Consider the following 24,636-nt stretch of genomic DNA (forward strand, 5'->3'; position numbering starts at 1 on the left):
CTGGGAACACAGTTGGGCTGGCAGAACACCAACAGGCCTACTTGCAAAGGTCCACGACTGCGGTGGCACCATGGGGGTATGGATAGGACTCCGAGCAGGCAGAGAAGCACAGTTCAAGGTGGTTGGAACCTTTTCTGACACGAAGGCTCTGATCAGGGGGCCATTCAACTAGCCCTTGAAGTCACTCTGATGGTCCTTAGCTGAAGATGAAGGTCCAGTCCATCACACTACGGGAACAGGGCAGCAGAGTAGTACCTTGAAGCAGAGCATCATAGCAGTCCTCCTTCTGAGTCACAAGTCCAGATGTGTACTAAAGAGATGGGTCTGAGGGTCCACTATTTATCCTTGGTGCCAGCTTTGAAATAGGGAAAGGTTCTAGAGGTTTCCACTCCCAAAGTCGTGTGGAATTTCCTTCCTCCCTGCCCGGGCCCCAGCTTGTGTAGGGGCACAAAAGACCAGAGTGAAACCTTTTGCGAGTGTGCTGAGGCAGAGTCTTTGTGATGTGCAAGTGGGCTAGGTGACAGCTCACCCCCTATCAAGTCAGAAACGATCCATCCTGCCAACACCTGTTCTTATTGTGTGCACTTCCACATTGACCCAGAATGGAGTACATACCATGGTTTTAAGGTACTGGTGTATGAACATGTATTCTTGAACAGCACTAGTAGCGAAGTATGCATGGTTGCCACTCGATACCTTCAGGTGTGGGATAATGGTGCACAGCGGCATCACTCACAACAGTTTGTTTTGACACGCTATCTAGTGTGCACGAGCATGTTTATAAGATGAATACCACTGAATGAGACATTTTTTAATAGTACCGAAAGAGCATGCAAGGAGTTGTGATTGAAGTTTTGAATTGGAAGCAATCACCTATTGGCATTCATCTTTAAGCCATGTTCACATTTATTTTCAGGTACTACCCAGATCAGCAAGTATTAGCACAGCCCGGGCATGCTTTGAATGTAATTGCATGTCATACACCAAAACACGCTTTATATATCTCCGTGGAGGTGACAGAAGTATGAATCCACCCTGAAGAAAGCCCAGGACCGTTGAGGCCCTCAGTATAGGGCTGAAACTAGTCAGTGTTGTAGGGTCATAGGACCATTATATCCTTACTATCCCTAAATATAGATGTTTAACCTTCCCCATCCTCCTCAATAATAAAGAGATACCGGGGGGGGGGGAATTTTTAAAGTCACACCCCTCCCCCCCTCCCCCTTTGTAATAGTCTACATAAGAACTCCCTGGAATAAGGTTGAGCCCACCCTGGCATTTAGGAGGCAGGGTGAACACAATGATGAGTGGCTGAGGGTTTTATAAAAAAAAAAAAAATTCCTTTCCCCACGGTCTGTGAGTGGAGCTTAGATTTGACACGGGCTCCTGGCACGTACTAAGACGGTTTAGACTAGATACTTTTCAGGTCATAAACAGTTCTCACAGCCATGAAAAGGCTGGAAAGCCAGCCGCCCTTGTGGGTAAGGCTGATATTGAAAAAAGGACAGAAGACCCCCTACCATAGCCATGGAAGGGGCGAAAGGATGAATGTGGCAGGCAGAAGGCAGTCGATAACCCCAGGGTGAGCTGTGGCCCTGTGGTCCTTAAACCACTTCAGCACTACACCCGCCTTGTCGCTTAACAGGCGAGAGTCATCGAAGGGTATGTCGATTAGGCTCCCCTGGACATCCCAAGAACAGCCGGTTAGCGGAGTTTGCGGAATTTTGCCAACTCCGCGCTCCAAGGGGAGTACAGAGTTCAGGAAAAAACTCCAACTCTGCCACATAGCGGAGTTTGCCCCTTACATTTAGAGGGGGCGCAATCCAAACCGCATAAATAAACATTAACACCCACAGCAAATATTTTTCAGGGCTAATAATTGAATGGCCTAGATTAAGCATACAATTGTTTTAAAAAATGAGCAGCAGGAGCTTCCAAAATGAGACCTTAGGTGTGTCTCTGTTTCAATTCCAATACACTGAGGCCATTAAGACAGGGGGAGACTACGATCAAAAGCACCTGCGGGTACCGATCACTGGTAACACAAAGCTTTCATCCGTCAGCACGGACTTCACTAGAGACCCAGACCGCTGATGCGCAGGAGCGTATCCATCCAAGCGTAGGCTACAATGCAATTTACGAGGCCAGACAGCAAAAAGCTCTTGCTTGCCTTTTATTGGATTCATGACTGTACCTTTGCATATCATCATGAAAGAGCAGCTCATTAGGGAAAACATGTAAGGCTAGATCTCTCCTAGTAAACTGTAAAGTAACAACTGTGAGTCTGACGTTAATGTATTTTACCACTCTGGGCGGGGCTCATGATAACTGCACACCCTAAACAGAAAAAACAAGTGATTACCAGGGTTTATCAAGTTTTCGAAAAGAGTTATACACCATCCACATACTCCTGCAGGCCAAACACTTAAGTGATGCATTTGCTAGTCAGACTTTGGTGGATCCTCACTGAATCATTACTGGAATCCGGCGACCCCTAAGGTGTCATTACTGAAAGACGAGGATCCCCAGTCTTAGCAATTTTTATAATTTAAATCTCCAAACAGTATGCAAAAATATAAAAATACATTTATTCAATACAGAATGAAGGTTATACCCCTACAATACATTTAGTATGGTGACAAATACCAACATAAAGCAGAGGTTTATATTGAGAAGTCATTTCATAAGTAAACTATGGCTTCATGACTGTTTGTACCTTTGCATATAAATATATAAGAGCAGCTCCCTAGGGAAAACATGCTAGGCTAGGTCTTTCCTCCTACTAAACTGTAAAGTAACAACCGTGGTTATGGCATTAATCAGTTTTACTACTCTGGGCGGAGCTCATGATAATTGCACACCCTAAAAGGAAAAAACAAGTGATTACCAGGCATTACCAATTTTCCTTTATCCATTTTCCAAAAATGTTGATCGGATTCCAGTAATGATTCAGTGAGGATCCACCAAAGTCTGACTAGCAAATGCATCACTTAAGTGTTTGGCCTGCAGGAGTATGTGGATGGTGTATAACTTTTTTTGAAAACTTGATAAACCCTGGTAATCACTTGTTTTTTCTGTTTAGGGTGTGCAATTATCATGAGCCCCGCCCAGAGTTGGAAAAATCCATTAACGTCATACTCACAGTTGTTACTTTCAAGTTCAAGTTCAGAGATTTGTATAGCGCACTACTCACCCAGAGGGTCTCAAGGCGCTTGGGGGGGGGGGGTGCTTTACTTATCGAATAACTAGGTTTTTAGCTGCTTTCTGAAGGAGAGGTGGTTCTGTGTAAGGCGGAGGTGGGTGGGGAGAGAATTCCAGGTTTTGGCTGCTAAGTAGGAGAAGGATCTACCCCCCATGGTGGATCTATGGATGCGCGGAATTGCGGCGAGGGCTTGATTGGACGATCGTAATTGGCGGGTGGGTGTGTAGAAGGATAGTCGTGTGTTGAGGCATTCGGGTCCTAGGTCGTAGAGGGCCTTGTGTGCGTGGGTGAGGAGATGGAACGTTATTCTCTTGCTGACGGGGAGCCAGTGGAGGTCTTTCAGGTGACCGGAAATGTGAGCTTGACGGGGGATGTCCAGAATGAGTCTGGCTGAGGCGTTTTGGATGCGTTGGAGTTTTTTCTGTAGTTTGGCTGTGGTTCCAGCGTAAAGGGTATTTCCGTAATCCAGTCGGCTTGAGACCAGTGCGTGGGTGACCGTTTTTCTTGTTTCGGTGGAGATCCAACGGAAGATTTTTTTGAGTATGCGTAGGATGTTGAAGCATGATGATGAGATGGCGTTGATTTGTCTGGTCATCGAGAGGGAGGAGTCCAGGATGAAGCCCAGGTTACGTGCGTGATCTGTAGGTATGGGTGCTGTACCCAGGGCCGGTGGCCACCATGAGTCGTCCCAGGCAGAGGGGGATGATCCAAGGATGAGGACTTCCGTTTTGTCAGAGTTCAGCTTTAAACGGCTGTTCTTCATCCATTCTGCTACTTCTTTCATTCCTTCGTGTAGGTTGGTTTTGGCGGTGTTTGGATCTTTGGTGAGGGAGAGGATCAGCTGGGTGTCATCTGCGTAGGAGATGATGTTGAGGTTGTGTTGGCGCTCCATGGATACGAGGGGACTCATGTATACGTTAAAGAGGGTGGGACTGAGTGATGATCCTTGTGGTACGCCACAGATGACTTCGGTGGCCTTTGATTTGAATGGGGGGAGGCGGACTCTCTGGGTTCTTCCGGTGAGGAATGAGATGATCCAGTCCAAGGCTTTTCCTTGTATTCCGACGTTGCTGAGGCATTGTATGAGGGTGTTATGACAGACAGTGTCGAAGGCGGCGGAGAGGTCAAGTAGGATGAGGGCAGCTGTTTCTCCGTTGTCCAGAAGCGTTCGGATGTCGTCTGTAGCTGCGATGAGGGCCGTTTCGGTACTGTGTTTGGCTCGGAAGCCGGACTGTGAGGGGTCGAGGGATTTGTTTCATTCAAGGAAGGCGGCGAGCTGATTGTTGACGGCTTTCTCGATGACTTTGGCAGGGAATGGGAGGAGCGAGATGGGGTGGTAGTTCTTAAGTTCAGAGGGGTCCGCTGTGGGTTTCTTCAGAAGGGCGCTGAGTTCGGCATGTTTCCAGATTTCCGGGAAGGTAGCGGAGTTGAAGGAACAGTTGATGATCTCGCGGAGATGGGGTGCGATGATCGAGTCTGCTTTGTTGAAAATGTGGTGAGGGCATGGGTCGGTTGGCGATCCTGAGTGTATGGAATTCATCAGGCGGATGGTGTCTTCAGTAGTGATTGGGTTCCAGGCGCAAAGGTTGTTAGAATGCTGTTTTGGTTCGGGGGTGGGTGGAGTCGACTGGTCTTCTGATTGATTTTCAAAGCTGTTATGTATGTCGGCAATTTTGTTGTGGAAGAATGAGGATAATGAGTCGCAGAGGTCTTGGGAGGGAGTGATGTCGTTGTTGCCGGCGGTGGGGTTGGTAAAGTCTTTTACGATGTTGAATAGTTCCTTGCTGTTTTGGGCGTTGTTGTCCAGTCGATCTTTGACTGCTGATTTCTTGGTGGATCGGATCAGTTGGTGGTGTTTGCGGGTGGCGTTCTTGAAGATGGCCAGGTTGTCCGTGGTTGGGTTTTTTCTCCAGGTTCTCGAGGGTGCGGCAGAGCTTTTTGGATTTTTTAAGGTCATCGTTGAACCAGGGTTTTTTTTTGCTACCTTGCTTGATTTGCTGGTTTTTCAAGGGTGCTAGTACGTTGGCGCTGAGGGTGATCCATTGTGTGAGGTTGGTGGCTGCTAGGTTTGGGTCCGAAGATTTGGCGGGAGGGTTTAGGTGAAGCGAGGAGGAGAGCTGGGCGGTGGTGATTTTGTTCCAATTTCTTCGGGGGATTGGTTGTGGGGGATTGTGGGTCGTGGATTTTTTGGAGTTGAAGTGTACGCAGCTGTGGTCCGTCCAGTGGAGAGCTGTGGTGTGGTCGAAGGAGATGTGTTTGCTGGAGGTGAAGATTGGGTCGAGCGTGTGTCCGGCAAGGTGAGCGGGGGTGTCAACAAGTTGTTTGAGTCCGAGATTGGCCAGGTTGTCCAGAAGGGTGGTGGTGTTGTTGTCGTTATTCTTTTCCAGGTGGAAGTTGAGGTCTCCCAGTAGGATGAAGTTCTCGGAGGGGAGGGCATGTGGGCTGATGAAGTCAGTGATATCTTCGCTGAATTGTGTGCGGGGTCCTGGAGGTCTGTAGATGAGGGTGCCTCTGAGTGTTGTCTTGGGGTCGGTGTGGATCTGGAAGTGAAGGTGTTCGGCAGTAGCGAGGTTATCGTCAGAGCTGGTCGTGATGCGGATGGTGTTCCTATGGACGATGGCTATGCCTCCTCCCGTTTGGTTGATGCGGTCCTTTCGAATGATCTTGTAGCCGTCCGGGTTGGCTATGGCGATGTCGGGCGCTGATGAGGCGTTCATCCAGGTTTCTGTAAGGAAGGCGATGTCCGGCGATGTGGTGTCGAGTAGGTTCCAAAGTTCAATGAAGTGTCTGTGGACCGAGCGGGTGTTGAGCAGAATGCTCTTTAGGTGGTTGTTGTCGGAGTTCTATTTAGAGTTAGTGGATTTGGTGTGGGTTCTGGTGCAATCATATTTGCAGGAGAGGCAGGTGAAGGGTCCATGGGTGTGTTCTGCGGCAGCTTGGTAGCATTGTGGTGTGCGGCCGGGGTTAAGGGCTGAGAGGGTAGCGGCGTCATAAGTGATGCGGGAGGAATGGCATTTGCGGGGGCAGGGGGTCTGGCGATAGGCACGGGCCAGGCGCGGACGGGCGTAGACGGGCTTACCTTTGGCACACCTTCGGCGCGCATGGGGCGCTTCCGCTGCGCGTGAACGCTGCGCGCAAAAGCATCTGTCATAAGTGGATAGTGGAGGGGGGTGGGGCGAGGGGGGAGCAGCTGGGAGGCGGGAGCGGGGTGGAGGGCCGGTCTGGGAGGCACAACAAACAAACAACAAGATGGCTGCAAGCCACAAGTGGGAACAGGACGAGATTGGGCACGACCTTACTTAAGCAATATCGACTGGGCAGCACAATCACGCAACAATATTCAAAGCGAGTGGCACAGCAATTGATTATGGCACAGTACAATACAAATCACGGTCTGCTCATGAAGCGCTACGATGATTCTGATCACGGTCTGTTAATAAAGCGCTACGATGATTCTATATATAGCAGTGCGCTCAAGTCTGGCAATAAGCGTTACTATGGTAGTGCAAGATTAAAAGCAGTGCGAGGCAAAAACAGCGCCACGATACCACGTGTGGGTGAGCAGGGAGCAGCGAGGGGAGCGACCGCTTCAGAGAGGCTCCGGATGGTCACAGCGCTAAAGCTGCGAAGGTAGAGCCTACACTCTCTGTGGGAGGGGGGAGCAGCTGGGAGGCGGGAGCGGAGTGGAGGGCCGGTCTGGGAGGCACAACAAGCAAACAACAAGATAGCTGCAAGCCACAAGTGGGAACAGGACGAGATTGGGCACGACCTTACTTAAGCAATATCGACTGGGCAGCACAATCAGGCAACAATATTCAAAGCGAGTGGCACAGCAATTGATTATGGCACAGTACAATACAAATCACGGTCTGCTCATGAAGCGCTACGATGATTCTGATCACGGTCTGTTAATAAAGCGCTACGATGATTCTATATATAGCTGTGCGCTCAAGTCTGGCAATAAGCGTTACTATGGTAGTGCAAGATTAAAAGCAGTGCGAGGCAAATTACAGCGCTACGATACCACGTGTGGGTGAGCAGGGAGCAGCGAGGGGAGCGACCGCTTCAGAGAGGCTCCGGACGGTCACTTTACAGTTTACTAGGAGAGATCTAGCCTTACATGTTTTCCCTAAGGAGCTGCTCTTTCATGATGATATGCAAAGGTACAGTCATGAATCCAATAAAAGGCAAGCAAGAGCTTTTTGCTGTCTGGCCTCGTAAATTGCATCGTAGCCTACGCTTGGATGGATACGCTCCTGCGCATCAGCGGTCTGGGTCTCTAGTGAAGTCCGTGCTGACTGCTGACCACCTGTAGTTAACCGCCTTAGTTTTGGTGAACGGTGTCCGGATGAAAGCTTTGTGTTACCAGTGATCGGTAACCGCTGGTGCTTTTGATCGTAGTCTCCGTATACTCCTGCAGGCCTTTTACTTAAGTGATGCATCTGCTAGTCAGCGGTTTGTAACCTTTTGACTTCTGGAATCCGGAGACATGCAGTGTCATTATTGGAAGCCGAGGATCCCTGGGCTAAGCAGTTTCTATGACTTGAATCTGCAAACACGCAAAAATATAAAAATAGGGATCCACCATTTAAATGCTCAAAATATTTGTTTAATAATTTCATTCACAAACAAAAAAAAATTCATTTTTTCAACATTAGCTTATTTGTATATTTATTCATTTTAATGTAATAATGTTAATATTATTTTTTTTTTTTGTAAGAGTTGCGGACCCACTGAGTAGGCCTCATGGACCTCCAGGGGTCCACGGACCACAGGTTAAGTACCACTGTACAAGTTCACACCATCATTTCAAAGTCTTACCTGTAGCTCAAAGAATAAACTCTTGTCGCCTTAGATTTAGCATTTGAGTTTCCAAAGCGGACAATCTCTCTTCTCCATCAGTTACTTTGGCAGTGACCCTGAAAAAATGTATAGTTAGAGGTTTGTGTTCCCGGACTCACTTGTGCCTCCAGTGTAGGTGCCAGATTCTCACGGTCCTAAAAATGTCCATTATGGATGCACCCACTGCCACAATGCCTTTGTTCGTCTGAATCTGCTCAGTGTTACATGGGACTTTTCCTGACTTTTTTCCTTTTCAGCAGTGGGGCTGAAGTGATAATGCTATGCTAATGCTACAATTTAACAAACTAATGCTTAGGCACAATGTAACAATTTCACAGCTACTGAACGTTGAGCACGGTTTGACCCCAGGTTGAGGACCCATGCCTCAGATATCAGCAGATAATAATGTTCATCCTATGTTCAAGAGGTCACAGTGTGTTTCCTGCTTTTAAGGATCTCATTAAACACAAATTACAACACAGCTAGACCGACCCTTCCCATTACACTTGCCACACTGGCGTCAAATCCTGGATTAACAGCCAATATTTGTATTCAAGGATTTTTTGCCGGTTACAGACCCTAGCCGAGCTCCGTAAATCTCATAAGGAAGTCTACCAAAGTTCCTTCTGTAGCACAGCCGGCTGTATATTAAGTGTTAACACTGTAGCAGTTTCAATGTTCCACACATGCAACATCAACCACAGAATATTTCATCCTCATTTAACTGATCTGTGATAGCTCCATGTCTTCTCCAGAAAGATGGTGATCATAAAAGTCTGGGGTCCTCTGAGAAACTCCCCATGACACACAGACACCCTGCCAGTCACCACCCACACTGATGTACAACTAAACCACCGACAGGAAGCTTCTTCTCACCTAGGGCAGACAGGAAGGGGCCACTGATGAACACCATGTGCACTGGCAGATGCAAGCAGCGCAGACCCAGCCGACACACGTGTCCATCCATGTTTATCCACATGAAGAGCTCTGACTCTAGAGTCTGCGGACAAAGCACCGCCTGTCTTTCTCTGCTTAGATCACCAAAGGTTTAAACTTTCATAATGTTAATTAATCACCTACGTGTATTTTCACATGTACAGAAATTTAACATTGATACTATAGAAACTATAGCCTAACTAGTAAAAATAAATGCTGCAACAGCTTTGCTTCCTTTTACTGTAGGATTATGCTTTATTAAATGAGGCGAAAGTGGAAGCAACCCAGGTTCACAACACAATGCCAAATTTCTGCAGAGTGCTGGTCGCTCACCGGTTATGGCGAAAAGCCATTCCTGGTCTTGGTTATCATTCACAAGGTGCAACTTTCAATACTTAACCGCATTTACCGTCCCATCTTTTAAAACGTCAGCATTTGCTTTTGAAGTATAGCTTAAGGTAATTGTAATCATTAATTTTCATTAAGAAAATACAGAAGCCACTTCAAAGAAAAAAGTTTAATTGTAGTAGGTATCCTTTTTAAACCGAGCCTGCAAACAACTGTTAATTCTCTGTGCTAGTTTGAGCCAACACTGTGGCACTTGCTAACCTTCTTAAAAACAACACATGGAATTTGATCTTCATTTCACTGGGCCAGAATCCACGCTGAGAATAATGTTAACACACAGAAAAAACTAAATAGACCGGGGTCTCGCTTAGAGATCTCCTACAGAGCTATATAAAAATGTGTAAAATATAGAAACACTTAACTGATACTCAATCCTATGATAGGTGGTTGGATGTATCCTATGATAGGTGGGTGGCTGTAAAAGTCTAAAAAAAAATCTTTCAAATGTGATGGACAAAGAGAACAAAGACTCTCTTACGATACCAAGAAGCGACACGTGGCGGTGCCAGGCGTCTCCTCCAACCTTGCGTGTCTATGTATGAATGAATGAAGAGCAAGGGAGCATCTCAGATTAATAAACGGCGCAGGGGCTCCTGAGCTCTATGAGAGATAAGGCACTCAGGACAGGTCATTCTCTGATAAAACTGAAGGTTATATATTGCCTAAAGAACAAATCTGGAAGGAACAGGAATATATTAATTGGTATCTGTAAAAAAAAGTCCAGAAATTGTACCTTTAAAAAATATACACGTTTAGCAAAACCAGCCACAGCCTATAAAATGAATCAAATCACAATTTCGAAATCGGTTGCTTTGAACGGAAACACCAAATTCTGATGGGATTTTGTTTTATTGGCTTGGTAAGCATATAACTCGTTCTCTGCAATAATATAATCTTGTTTTTGGAATAGTAACTCACGTAATCTTGTTGTACTCCGAATCAGTTCACAGAACTTAGCTAAAATGTAAAATATGGTCACTTCTAAAACCTGCAACACAGAAGATGTGAACAATGGCCAAAAATTTCTATTAAGAACAGTGGGACGGTGCTGACACTACATCTCCAGTTCCTGAAAAGGTTCAGTTAGTTTGCTCTCCTTTAATGTGATGTTTGACTACAGACAAGATATTTTTCTGAAGAGTGGATATAAAAACATTGCTGCAACGATGCAATGGAATTCAGTAAATAAAGGCAGTAAATGTATTACTACTTTGACATTATCAGTCTTCAAAGAGTACTCTATGCTTTTACAGTAACCTGACACAAAATAAAAGTAAAATAACAACAAAGGGATGGAAGCAGGCGCCCAATGCGTTGTTTTTGCAGAGCTTTAAGTAAATACAGGATGTGCTTCCAGCTACCATCCACTCTGCTGGAAATCAGCCATTAATAACAGTGTGCAGGTATTACAGGAGTCTCGAAAGCTTGAGTCTTTAAAACAGAGGATAAACAAGGACACTTCATCATCCTCATTCATCACACAATGCTCTGTCTGTTCACGTCCAGGTTATACCCTGAGGAGTTTGTACCGCCTCGTCCAAAATCAATAAAGATCCCTTCGGAGTCAGAGTCAATGGACTCCAGAATCTGGTCCACTATAGTTTCAGGACTGGAAGAAGGCGCTGGAACCAAAGTGGAGTCTCTATGGATCTTGAAAGCACTGTTCTGTTCATCCAACATGTCTGGAGTGTGGTACAGCCCTTGCTGTTGCTCAGACGCGTTCACTAGGCTGGGCGTATGCGTTGATCCAGTTAGGAGTCTCTCCTGGTCTCCTGAGGGCTGGACTTTGGTAGCAGTCATTGAAGTTTTGGAGTCACTGTCCATGATTGTGGTCAAATTGGAGAAGTTTTGCATGTCAATTAAAGAAGTCATTTCCGATACAGAGTGCCTTCTGATTCCGGTGCCATTACTCGAAACGCTCTCTGCTTCGTACTCGGCCACTGGGGTCAAGAGCGGATTATTGTAGCTTTTAGAACGCACCACTGGGTTCTTGGTGACAACCTCCCCCGATTTTGGACATCGTCTAAACAATCGCTTTTCTGCAACAGAAGCACAAAACACACAATTAGGTTTTTGATTCCACAGTTTTGATGTGATTTCATTATGATGGAACAAACAGAAGTGTAATATAGGTAATATAGAAACTAATGACTAACTAGTAAAAACAAAAGTGCAGGGGCTCAAAGTTTTTCTTAGGAGTCAGGCACTGGTGTGAGAGTTTGAGCACCAACAGTGGATAATCTTGATTCTGCCCAATGGCTCTTTCTTCCTCCACCCTAAACTTAGCTATTAACCTCCCTCAAGCATGTTTTTCATACCTACATTCTCCCTGTGAAAACAATCATATATTCCTATATACTGCGGTTATTCATATATATATATATATATATATATATATATATATATATATATATATCCGCACACCACAGTATGTAGCAATACATTTTATAATCAAAAGTGGAAGTTATTTTTTTATTAATTTGAAGTATCCTTTAGCCTCAAATATGCATGCAAAGTGTAATTGCTCTATTAAGCCCAGAAGCCAATAGTACATTTGCACATTTCTGCAAAGCATAGCCTCGTTTCCAGTACTGGCAACTGGAAGTGGAAGTGGATCTTGATCTTGTGGAGAATAATGAGCTTGATATTGTATTTATGAGTGATATCTTCTCCTCAAAGACGCCCTGTGCTTCCTCTAGGAGAAGGTCCTATCCTGCTCATTAGATACGTTTTTGATGAAAGTAAAAAGTTTATGTCACATGATTAGGTTCCACACACTTTTACTGACAGAAAAACTATATAAACTGTCGTAAAGTGTATGTATTTTAAGCATTAGGCTCCAATTGACTCTTTTCTACCGAGAGGTCGTCAGTTGATATGATAATTGCCTTTTAATAATTTGCTGTAATGATTGCTATTTTACATTAACGCACGTTAGGTATTGGACTTCTCGATCTGTTGTGCTATATTTTTAACATCCCTTTATCACTATATTCCGATCTCTCTCTTTCTGCAACTTTCTCAATTTTTCTCTTCTCTCTTGCATGACAGTCTGATGATGAAAATGAAGTCCCGGATCCCAAAAGTGAGTGCCAGTGCCCACCACCAGCACAACTCAGTATGATAGTATAGATTTAAAAACGTATTAAAGTTATAACAAACTAAAAGGAGGCAAGAATGTACATTATCTTGAGAACGCTAGATTCATAAGTTAACCTCATCCTACCTTAAATAAAAATTGGGTACGCCGTTGGATATTTGAAAGTAAAAAAACTGCAAGGTTCTAGGGGACTTTTTGTAATTCACAAAACAGACAATACTCTATTTACAGACACACACAAGGCTGAGTTGTCTCATCCGTTGTTCCAACATATATTGGTATCCTAAAACCGGGGTGGGTCCAGCTCATGGAGATTGGGGGGGGCACTAGACACAGAGAACATGATTTGCCGCAGAATGTTGCCCTTGCATCTCAAAGTGGGTTAAAAATCCTTCAAGCTGTTCCGGTGGCCTAGAATAACAAGGAGCTTTTCATTTCAGTGATTTGTGGGATAATTAATGATCTACTGTTCCTGACCAAGGCAGAATGATGTCACTGCAAGTCTTGGGTTCCTTAGTCTGGATAATTTACTAGGTGGTACTGTGCGGTGGGAGATGGATGCTCAGATGGAGAAAGATGAAGGCAGAGGGAAGCTGCCCTGCTCCTGGTGACAATCTCCCTATGTCGTCCCTCAGTGATACCTTTTTTTTTTGTTTGAATATTTTTATTGGGTTTTAGCATACGTTTACAACAGTGTTAGATCCGTGCAGTAATTTAATGTTACAAAGGGTACTTGAACAAATAATTCCCAAGTCACAATGCCATACAGATGTTTTGTACTGTTCAACTGTTATTGGGGTGATTGGTCCGCGTGTACACATTACATGTCGCTGCACCGTCCATGTCGTGCACTTCCCCTCAGTGATACCTTTGACGGGTATCTCTGGTGATCAGACTGGAGCATGTTTGAGAATTCTTACACTCTCCGCCTTTCCCTTCATTTACTGACTAACGGCCCGGACAGACGTGTGAGGGCGTACTACATCCACTGGTAAAACAGGAATTGCATATTCAGACATGGGAACGAAACTGTTGTTCCCATATAATACTGGAACTTAGGTGTAGATAAAATTGATTGTATACTCATGCCATTGTAAAATATTATGGGGCCTTTGTGGTAAATATTAAGAGGATGTTCTGTATTTTAACTAGGTTGCTGAGGAGTCAACAAATAAAGTTAAGTCGGCAAACATCTACCCCCTCATCATAATGTTGGAGGAACCGGAGCGGAGTGGAAAATATCAGGCAATTGTGGTACCTCATATTTTAATATATGAAAATATGTTGAGGATTACTAAATAAGGAACAGTAATTCTAGACACTATGCAGTATTACAGTGTTGCCTCCAGGTAATCCAGCAGCTTGTCGGTGCTGGTATTCACGTGAAGTTCGGAACCATGAAAACAAAGCTTTCACTGAATAGTTTCTAAATCCTCTGCATAAATGTGAATATGGTGGAAAGAGCAACAAGGAAAGATAACCCATGCTTGGAGCCGTTTACCTGCCCAGTTAATAATCAGAGCGTTAGCCTAGGATAAGAGGATAACAGTAAATCACTGTGAACTGCTGGTGGCAGCATGTATACTGGCTAAGACCAGCAGTGGTGGAATTACTCAGAAATGAAAGGCAAAGAATGACAAATTGCACAGCACATCTTGAGTTATTTTATCTAGATACTTTTACATTTGAACACACATGGCTATAAATACAAAATGGACCCCGCCAGTGTTGAAAGGAATACGATTGTCCTCTAAAGGAAATAAACACATTCAGCGGGCACTATTCGAACCTTTACAGAGCACAATCTAATCTTGCAATGAAGCAGAGGTGCGCCACTTTATAATAACATATGTTTTTTATCTACCACAGGTAATGGTTTGTGTGAAACCTAATGTGCCACTGCAAAATAAGAGATCTAGATATACACACTAATATAATAACAAGCTTTTCCAATGCAATGGTTCTCGCATTTGCAACAGTTTGAGCTCTTGGCATTGTAAATGACAATGCCTTTTATTTATGTGTTGGTTTTAAAAATATAAATAAAAGCCATTATCACTTTCTAAGAGGGTTCCCCCCTCACCTACTCTTCCCTTTTTTTACCCATATGTCTTGCATAGCCCGCTTTACTTTTTATTTTTTACCTTTACTACTTCACTCTACAAGATGAGGAAACAACAGTACAAAAAAGAAAAGATGATAAAGAGACGAAAGAAAACCAGGGAGACAGTACACATAGAGGGGAAGAAGAAGATGAGAGATATGTACAAAGAAAATGTAAGGGCAGGCAGGACATTGACTAAGAGAGCAAGGTCTCTCGCTGTATGTACTTTAAAGTCGGCAGCAAGGAAGGGGCGGGGTGGTGGTAAGGGGCATCAGGGAGGAAGACAGCCAAAGTCGCAGAACCTTCCCAGAGCTTTTCAAAGGCTTCAATCCTCCCTCGAAATCTTCCTGACCTCAGTGTCAGACTCTTCCAGCCAGCGCACTGACAGCGCGTTCTACCATCCGCACATCTCCCCAAAGACGCCTCTATGCACCAGCAGGTGGCAAGATGTGTGCAAATAAAAGTCCGGGGGAGGGGGGCTTTCAATCCCCAACAGTCTGCTCGCCTCAGCAAAAACCATCTGGATCAAACCCTCGTGCAGACAAATCCCAACTCACCCAGAACTAACCCCCTGATCTTGTTTACGTCACCCTCTATCAAATCTCAACCGTACCTCCGGCTGGAAATGGCCACCCCAAGGTTGGCCACAGAGATAAACTAAGGAAGCAAATTCAGGCAAAGAGCAGTAGAAACGTGTTAACAAGAGATGTGTGCTGTCAGGCTTGCGCGCAGGCAGAGCTTGGGCAAAAGGGCACGTGCAACAAAGCAAAGATCCGTAAAAACACACACTTTTAGAATGTATAACATTAAGAAAAAGCAAATAAAAAAGGGTCTAGGAGATACAACCTAACCACATACACAACAGGTGCACACTAACTAGCAAGACGTTTGCAGGGATTTTGAAGGAAGTCCCGAGCTTGCTCAGCGCTATCTCCGTGCGGAGCAAGTCAAACACACAACGGAGTTCAGAATATTGAATGACTTTGGTCTGATTCAAACCAGAATACAGCAAACTGCAGAAATAGGAGCAAGGGCGTATGAGAGAGCGGAGGGCTGGACGGGACTGACTGAAAAAAACATAGTGCCTAATGACTAATGAAGCCCACAAGTGAAAGATCCAGTCTGGGTGGGCGGTGCCAAAATAGGACAGGGCGGTAACATAGAGGGACTAAAAAGCCTCCATCACAATAGAAAGACAGCGATTAGCCTAAGCTATGACGCAAGCCAATGGGAAGGAGGGGCTTGATTACAAAAAGCCCTCGCTTCATTGCTAGGTCTGCGAGACCTAAAAAGGTTACTTCTCATTCCTGTGCATCCCAGATCAGTCCTTCTCAATTTTACGGTAATTCTCCCAGGGATACCTTTGGGGAAATCAGTGGCGTAGCAAGGTCAGGTGGTACTTGGTGCTGAAAATTTCTGGTCACCCCCCACCCCATGGAGTACCATCTGCAGAGACAGACTCTGACTGAAAGAAAACACCCCCTCCTCCTTCCTTATCCATACACTCTCCATCGTTTTGTCACCCCCTCAGTGATGACACCCGGGCGGCCTGCACCCACCGCACCCCGCTTCCTACGCCATTGGGGGAAACCTCAGGTTAAATCTGGAGAACTGAACGGGGTGGTGTGTGAGGGGGGTTGTATGCCTGGGCTTGCATTGCCTCTCTTTGTGCTTTCCGCCACAGAATCGATGGATCACACTAGATCTTAGTATATAGGCCATCCACATCACTCCAATATTTAATGACATCCCAAAATAATGCTCTATTCATGAGGATTGCACTAGCTCATTCAGCTGTATTGTAATTATTCTTTTTAAGTATAAAGCAATCCATTGAAATGTTTATAAAAATTTAGCAATCTATTTATTACATGAACACATTGTAAATGTGGTTATACAAGAGTTTTCGCAACTTGTGATATTACGTACAAGAAAATGGGACGAGAACTGCCATATTCCAAAATTTAAAAAATCCGTCCAGGATAACAAATGTTTATGTATCAAAGGCAATATAATGTAAGGCGCTGCATGACATGTGTGCTTGATATAATGTTTGACGGTTAAATACAAAAACCCGACAGACCAACACTATACCCTCATCTCCTGTACTTGTTTTTCTATTTAATTACCCATATAGTGGTAAATAGATTCCTGCTCAATTTTTCCCAGGAGGACCAAGCGAGTAGCTCACCTGTTCATTGGCCACACCATAGAGTTGCCACCTAAGAGTTTGTGAATCAATAATTTATCTTTCTACACAGTAGTTCTATGATATCTACTGTACTTGAGCAACTTTGGTCTTATTGTGCCTCGAGCGCACGCACAGCATCCGTAGCTGTTGCTGCTCTGCCGACTGAGCCCTATGGACTAGTTAAACATTCTGTTGCATGTAACAAACAAGTGGAGTATGAGTAACAGCACCAGCCAAAGATCAGTAAATAAGAAAACAAAAAGCTAGTCTATACCTCCCACAGTAGCATAGTCGCGAGACTCAGGATTTTTAGTATGCCAAGGATCATCCAACAACCATCTTTTCCTAGTTACAGTGATTTTATTCGCCTCATGTAAATTCATAGTCAAGTGAGCTGCATAATATGGAAATCTTTGCCCTGGCAACCGGTATTACAATTATAGGCGAACAAACCGTCATAAAATGTTCGTCCTCGATCTTTAAACAGCCAATAAGAACTAACCACTGCATGCAATGTACCTTCATTCTTCAATTATGTGTGCTGATCCTTTACAGAGGAGACTGGAGACTATACAAATGTCACAATGGTGATTCCCCGCCCACGAATCTAGTTGCTTCCACAACTGGAAGAAGTCCCGCTGCGCACTATTGTATGACTTTTCCAAGCTTTAACCCAAATAAAGAATGTTTCTTACTTTACATTACAACATGTCCTCAATGCATTTAGGTCTGTTTTAGCCCTTCTTCTGGGGGGATTACTGAAAACAGAACAATAAATCATGTATCCGTATCAAAGATGCTACATTGAAAAATAGCATACTGAAGAGACCACAACGTAAAAAAAACTACCATTTCAAAGGCGCAATAGAAAAAACCTCTCAATGGTGAAATATACACTGTAGTTAAATGCTAGAACTTGCTGCATGTAGCTCAAAAGACAAAACACTGTGGTAACCAAGTCCCCGCCAAGAAAATATCGTAAGATTTATAGCTATTTCTGCCCTATTCTTAACTGTGATTAGTTGAAACCATGCAAGGTGAATACATCACACGAACTGCATACCTTGCATAAGTTAATCAACTAGTATACCTCACACAAATTGATCCAAAGTTCATCCTCCACTGTACCAATAATCATGCATTTGAAAGCTTGTTCCACTCACCCATGTCAGGAATGCAGCTACTACCCAATTAACCGATGTAATTAATTTGAGACACTGACCGTAGAGCTGAATAAATATGCATGTTTGCCAGTGTACTTGCCATATGCTGCCCTCGCTTAGAAACTTGCATGCGACCCACTGCTAGTCAATTACTAGTCTAGGCTTCTACCTGGAGTTAAAAAAACCGCTGCCATGTTAAAAAGGTGAACATAAAGAGTGTGCTTAGATCCTACATGTATTGCTTTGTTCATTGAACTCACCAATATGAGTTGTGCTGCTACTTCCAGATTTACCATTGTAGTAGTTCAAGTGAAATGCCAGCCATGGAGTTGAATAAATATTCACCCATGTAACAGCTCCAAATAACGTCCTCTCTTCAAAACGTGCACATGAACCACTATTGCTTAATCACTAGTCAGATCTCCTCCCTGAAGTATACAAATGCCCGCCATGTTAAAAAGATGAACTGAAGAGTATGCTTAAGTCATGCACTAAACCTGGCTTCTGCAACGAGTAAGCTCATGAACTACTGGTAGCTTTCCTGTGTGCAGCCCAGCTAAATTAGAACTGCCTTTGCTTGGCTGAATTAATATATGCATATCAAAATTGAAAAGTTGAATTTCCAAATTTTATTTAAAACTACTATTTGAGTGATAAATAATTTGGCATTCGGGAGACTTATTACTAATATTGGTGTCAGCGATGTAGTGCCCATGTAAAGGCATTCCAAATTGACGGATCGTCTTTTACATTACTGCTGGCAACCCTGCCTAATACATTGAGGTGATCACTGCTGATAATCTTGTATACGGTAGCCATTAAAAGTAACCTTGTCGGGTGTGCTCACTATTACAACACTAATAATATTAGTAGCTCGGGATGATTTTCATTGAACTTCAGCAACTCTTATTAAAGAAAAGGTTGGAAACCCCTGCACTAACCTGACTGTAATATGACAAATGCTAGGTAAATGCAAAACAATTATGATAAAACGTCCTGGTGGTGTGCTATCTTTTCATGATACAGGATTATAAATTCAGACTGTCAAACAAATCATAAAACTACAAATTATCAAAATATGCTGACCCAAACAATAAATGTTCATCAACAAGATTAAGAAAACAAGACATTTCCAGTCTATCATTCATCCTCATCCGGTGGAGTGTCTTTAATAATTGAATCCAAAATATTTCCTTTCGCAACAGTCTCTTGGTGTTATCCACATCTGCTTTCATCATTTCAAGTGTAAGGACCTGAAATCGAAGTTGTGAAATATTATGATGTAATTCAAGCCAGCCAATTAGATGCCACACTGGAGTTCTTGTGTTTACTGCAGATGTTACTGTTGTGTTTGGGTATTCTCAATTTGATTCTCTGTTCAGTTTCACCTATGTATTGAAGGACACAAGGGAATTTTAGAGCCTAGATACAATTTTCCTGAATCACAACTTAAAGAATGTTTTAATGTAAGTTTGTGGCTATGATGTGGATGTACCACAGTGTTCCCATGTAAAATTATTACAATGAACGCAGTTTCCATATCTGACGGCCCGTTTATACTTCATTGCAGAGTTTTTCCTTTGTCTGTTAGCTAAGATTTCTTTCCTGTTATGTGAACATTGATAAACGTATAATGGTTTCTCTTTAACCAAATCATCGAAATCTCTTTCTATTGTAAAATTTCCCAACGTTTATTGATGATTTGCTTGCTCTTTACACAATAGGTGGGAAATTTAGATAGAAATGTAAGCCTGGTTTGTTCTTTCTTATTTGATCTTTCCAACGAAATGTATTTTCATTAGATGCAATTCTTTTTAATCTCATAATTTGAAAATAAGGAAGATGTTCTTTTAAAGGTTCTGGATAAAAACTGAGGTAGTGTAATCCATTGTTCCAGTCAGTCGGCTTTCTATACACACCTGAATTAAGTAGTTCTAATCCCGTACTGTTAACCATAACATCTAGAAATAGTATATGACTATCTTCGATCAAATGTGTGTATATTGACATTTTTGGTGGTCAGATCAAATATGCTCATCTCTACGGTTCCTTGTGAACCATTCCATATTTTAAAAAAAACGTCATTAATATATGGCAGGTATAGTACTAGACTATTGTTCAATTGGGCGTTGCTGATGAATTCAAGTTCATATTTTTTCATGAAAATGTTAGAATGTAAACTGTGTAGAATTACGAGAGACACTGAGGAGAACCATGTGCCCTCTCTCCCGCTTGGAGTGGTTGAGGCTACCTCGGCTTACACAAAATGGATAGACGCAGCATGCAAATAACTAGCCCGGTTAAAAAGTGGACCCCCAAACGGGCCCAACCCTCAGCCCCCTGGTACTCTGATGAATTAAGAAATCAAAAACTGGCATGCAAGCGACTAGAACCGGCCTGGAGGAGAGGTTATAAAAGCACGGATAAAGAAATGTATAGACATAGTATTATGATTTATAAGGAACTATTGTTGGAAATCCCAAAAAGTTGTTTGCAGCACAAATTTCTCAAGCCAAATCCAATCCCAGACACCTTTTTAAAACCATTACTAAACTTGCTGTTGCAAATGTCCCTGAGAGCTCAGGCAGCCCAGAACTTTGGGATACACCGGACAACTTTTTCCAACAAAAAGTGGAATCCATTTTTTCCTCATTCACATTAGCTCGTAAAGGGGAAAAGGTGTCACCTACGGCGGTATGAAATAGACTCAACCCTACACCAGTCTTAGACAAATTCTTATTGTTAGAGACACCAGGCATGATTACATTTTTTAGTTCTATTTGATCAGGGTCTACCACGGATTCATGCCCAGTGTCTGAGCTGAAACAAATTCCAGAAGTCATAGGGTCAGCCCTTACACCCTTGTTTAATGCCATAGGCATATCTGGCAAATTTCCTAGAAAGTGGAAGAAGGCCTCCATTCTTCCCCTACTAAAAAAACAGACCCTTGAACCCAAGGACCCAAATAATTAGAGGCCAATTTCACGGCTTCCGCTTCCTGCAAAAATCATTGAAAAAGCCATGAATATCCAGCTCAGTGCATTCCTCCGAACTAACATACTTGACCTGTCTCAATATGGGATTAGTGTGGAACACAGCACGGAGTTGGCTCTAATCAAATCCACAGAGGAAGTAAGGGAGGCCTTCGACGGTGGAGGTAATACAATACTGATCATGTTGGATCTGTCTGCGGCCTTTGACAAGTTCCATCATGAAGTTTTGATGGACCGGTTGTCAGAAGCAGGGGTACAAGGGGCGGCTTAGAACCTCCTCCCGTCATTTCTTTCTGATAGAACACTAACTGTGGATCTTGACAATAACAGGTCAAAGCCATTTCCCTCTCATATGGGGTGCCACTGGGCTTGTCTCAGCCTGGTGCTCTTTAATGTGTATGTGGCAACACTGGCAGGCTTGATAAGATCCTTTGGCTTCCAACTCACCGCCTATGTGGACGACACTCAAATAGTGTTGTCGCTTAGTGATGGGGCAGAGAAGGAACCAGGGGCACAATTTCATGAATGCATGAAAGCCATCTCAGGGTGGATGTCCTCTAATTGCCTGAAATTAAATTCAAACAAAACAGAGGTTATGTTCGGGAACAACTCCCATATGTGGACGCCTGACTGGTGGCCTGAAGATTTGGGTATCTGCCCTGCACCTACCAGGAAAGCAAAAAATTTGGGGGTGATAGTGGACAATAAGCTTACTTTTGGTAATCACATAAGCACAGTGGTCTTTGCCTGTTTCCTGGCACTCAGAATTAAAAGAAAAATAACGTTTTTTTCTTCGTGAAAGTAGTCTTAAGACAGTGGTCACAGCACTCATCATGTCACTGCTGGACTATTGCAACAGTCTATATTTGAATGCCCAAAACCAACACTTTAACAGGCTTTAAATTGCGCAGAATGCAGCGGCCAGACTGCTGACACAGATGCCGAAATTTGTTTAGGTCAAAAAAGAATTAAAACAGCTTCACTGGCTCCTTGTAAAACAAAGGGTGTGTTTTAAAGCCCTTAGCACTTTTTTAAAGCCCACAATGGACTAGGCCCAGACTACCTGAGGCAAAAATGTCAGTGGTATGTCCCCAGAAGGACCCTTCGCTCCGCAGGAGCAAAACAAGTCCTACTTACTCCGGTCAAAAAAGTCAGTTGGGGATGTAGGAGTTTTATCACCTGCGCCTCTAAGGCTTGAAATGATCTTCTCTCCTACAGAAAAGGTCTGAAAACATGGCTTTTTACCCAGTAGTACCCTCTACTATGATAGCCAGCAGGTAGTGCTCAGCGCCAGGACACCTCAGGGTAATTGTGCTCTTTAAAAGTTCAATTAACATAACATACCTTGGAGCTCCTGTAAATCCCAACAAAGTTCCACTCTTTGAGAAAAAAAATCTTCCTGCCATTGAAAACAACTGTGACACAAACAAAAGTGTATCAGCTCTAATAAAAATGCTTTGTTGGCTACAATTTCGTTTTTTTATAAGGGCCCTTTCCACTGCTTCTATGCCTTCGTTATGGGAATAGAAGTATAAATCGCATTCACAAAAATCATGCACATCCATATTTCCTGAAGCTTTTGTATTTGTATAGTTTTTTTAATAATACTTTTGTATCTTTAATATAAGATGTCAAAGCTTGGACAATAGTGAACTGTTTCTTAATAAAAGAACCCTGGAACCCTTTAGGTTCCCACTGTATACCGTAGGCCTGTGCCATAAGTGTTGGATGTTGAGACGAGTTCGTTTCACATTGCACGTTTAAAGACGCCAGGAAGTAGGTGTATGACACCCGGGTGAGGTGCGGTAGATATAGAAATGGGACTAGTGAGGCGGCCATATTGAGAGGGTGAAAAGTAAAGCGTCATACACCTACTTCCTGGTTTCGCGGGAAGGAGAGCACCGGAGAGACACACCATAAACACGGAGCACACTAACTTTAAGTAAGTAACGCGTCGCGACTCTGCCAGCCTCTTCACATAAGCGTCTTTAAACGCGCAATGTGAAACAAACTCGTCTACTAATACTGACACTCGGTTGTACAACTTTATTGCAGATCCTTCACACATCGTGAACCCGTGAGTGAAACACACCCTCCTTTCCTTTTTATCGCATTTAGGCACATAATGGCACAATCGAGCACCAAGTTGTTTCATTATTTTATTAGTCTATTACCACGATCTCGCCTAATCACCTTGATATAGAAAGCACAGTAAAGCACACCATTGAAACCCAATTCCGATCACTTTGCAATTAAAGCCGGTCACTCATTTCACCAACCATGCCCCGCATGTTACGTTAATTACTCCCTACGACCTGAAGCCACCTTTAGTGCTATATTTTCTGTTTTTGTTCACAGAAGCTCCCCGATGAAGGCTATACCACCCGAAATGCATTGGAGCCGTTTTTGAAACGCTTAACATGTAAAATATGAATGAAATGTCTTACATCATAAAATCAATGGCAAAATAAAGTACGACAACTATCTATACTGTGGAGGCTTATTGTTTAAGCACCAACGGTGTGCACAAACTGCAGGGATGTCACCAAGGTAACATGGTGACATCAATTGTATCTACAATAGACGTGTGCTGGACGGACACGCCACCTGCTTGCAGCACCCAACCTCTAAGAAAAAACAATTTGAATTCAAATTGAACTCGTTGTGCGCTCCCCAACCACATTTTTCTAGTGATTACTAAAGATACACATTCAGTCAAGAACGCCAGAGACCAGGTGAAACCATTGATGGATTTGTTGAGAGACTAGATGGTCTAGTGAAGCACTGTAGATTCAATGAGTTTAACGACGAGGAAGCTACTAGCCTCAGAGTGAAAGACAGATGTCTATCAGATTCCTTTTTATGACGAAGGTTGGAGGAAACTCTGAGCTCAACAAGTCCTCAAGGCTGCTCATGCTGCAGAATGTGCTGATCATCAAATGACTGACATAGTGGCCGGAGGCGCCCAAAGTGCATCAGTCATGAGCCTGAAAAGTAAGACAAGGTACAAGGCTGAGGGACACAAGGGATGTCTCCAAAGAAAACAAGAACGTGTTACAGATTAGATGTGCCTTGTCCTTTCCATCTGAAGGTAAATGTCCCACCACTGGACAAACATGCCTTGGCTGTGGTAAATCAGTGTGAAGAGAAAAGTAAGTGCGTCACAGAGTGAAGGTAAACTGTCTGCTTAACGCTACCCAGTGATGTTGGACGCGCTCTAACAAAGGCAAGCTGTCACATCAACTGAGGGAAATTGACACCAAACGAAGTTGATCGTCATTTAAATCATCGCCAAAGAGTTCCTCAGTCTCAGTTTCTAGTGAAAGTAACAAAGATAATTGTGCAATGTCAATGTTTACCTCAGAAAGGCATGAACATGGGGGGCTGGTCAAATCTGAGAAAAAACTCAAAAGGAAGAAAAATCGACAGGAAGAACCAAACACATTCAAACATTGTCCGAAGATCACTCTAAAAATAAATGGGTGTATGATACCGTTCATAATAGGCAGTCGTCTGTCGATAAATATCATGCCTGAGAAGAAGTATCAAGAATTGTCTCCAGTACCACAACTTACTAAGTCAAAGACAAACTTATACACATGGGCTGCTTCAACACACATTAAGTGTCATGGATCCTTTATAGTCACAATGAAAAACAAGAAGAAAGTGGTTCAAGCACCTATTCCTGTATTTCAAG

The 24,636-nt window shown here is 43.4% G+C and overlaps 1 protein-coding gene across 3 annotated transcripts in view; it reads right to left on the bottom strand.

The window, feature by feature from the left end:
• Positions 1-9,478: 9,478 nt before the first annotated feature.
• Positions 9,479-24,636, bottom strand: part of PRR5 (proline rich 5) — a 621,995-nt gene continuing 606,837 nt past the window's right edge. For all 3 annotated transcript variants that reach the window (XM_078673851.1, XM_078673850.1, XM_078673849.1), the window contains one exon: positions 9,479-11,427. In XM_078673851.1, coding sequence (XP_078529977.1) covers positions 10,865-11,427 — 563 coding nt within the window. In that variant the 3' untranslated portion in view covers positions 9,479-10,864. The remainder of the gene's footprint in view (positions 11,428-24,636) is intronic.

The sequence above is a fragment of the Lissotriton helveticus genome, chromosome 1_1 (genome assembly GCF_964261635.1).
Source record: "Lissotriton helveticus chromosome 1_1, aLisHel1.1, whole genome shotgun sequence".
NCBI classification, from domain to species: Eukaryota; Metazoa; Chordata; class Amphibia; order Caudata; family Salamandridae; genus Lissotriton; species Lissotriton helveticus.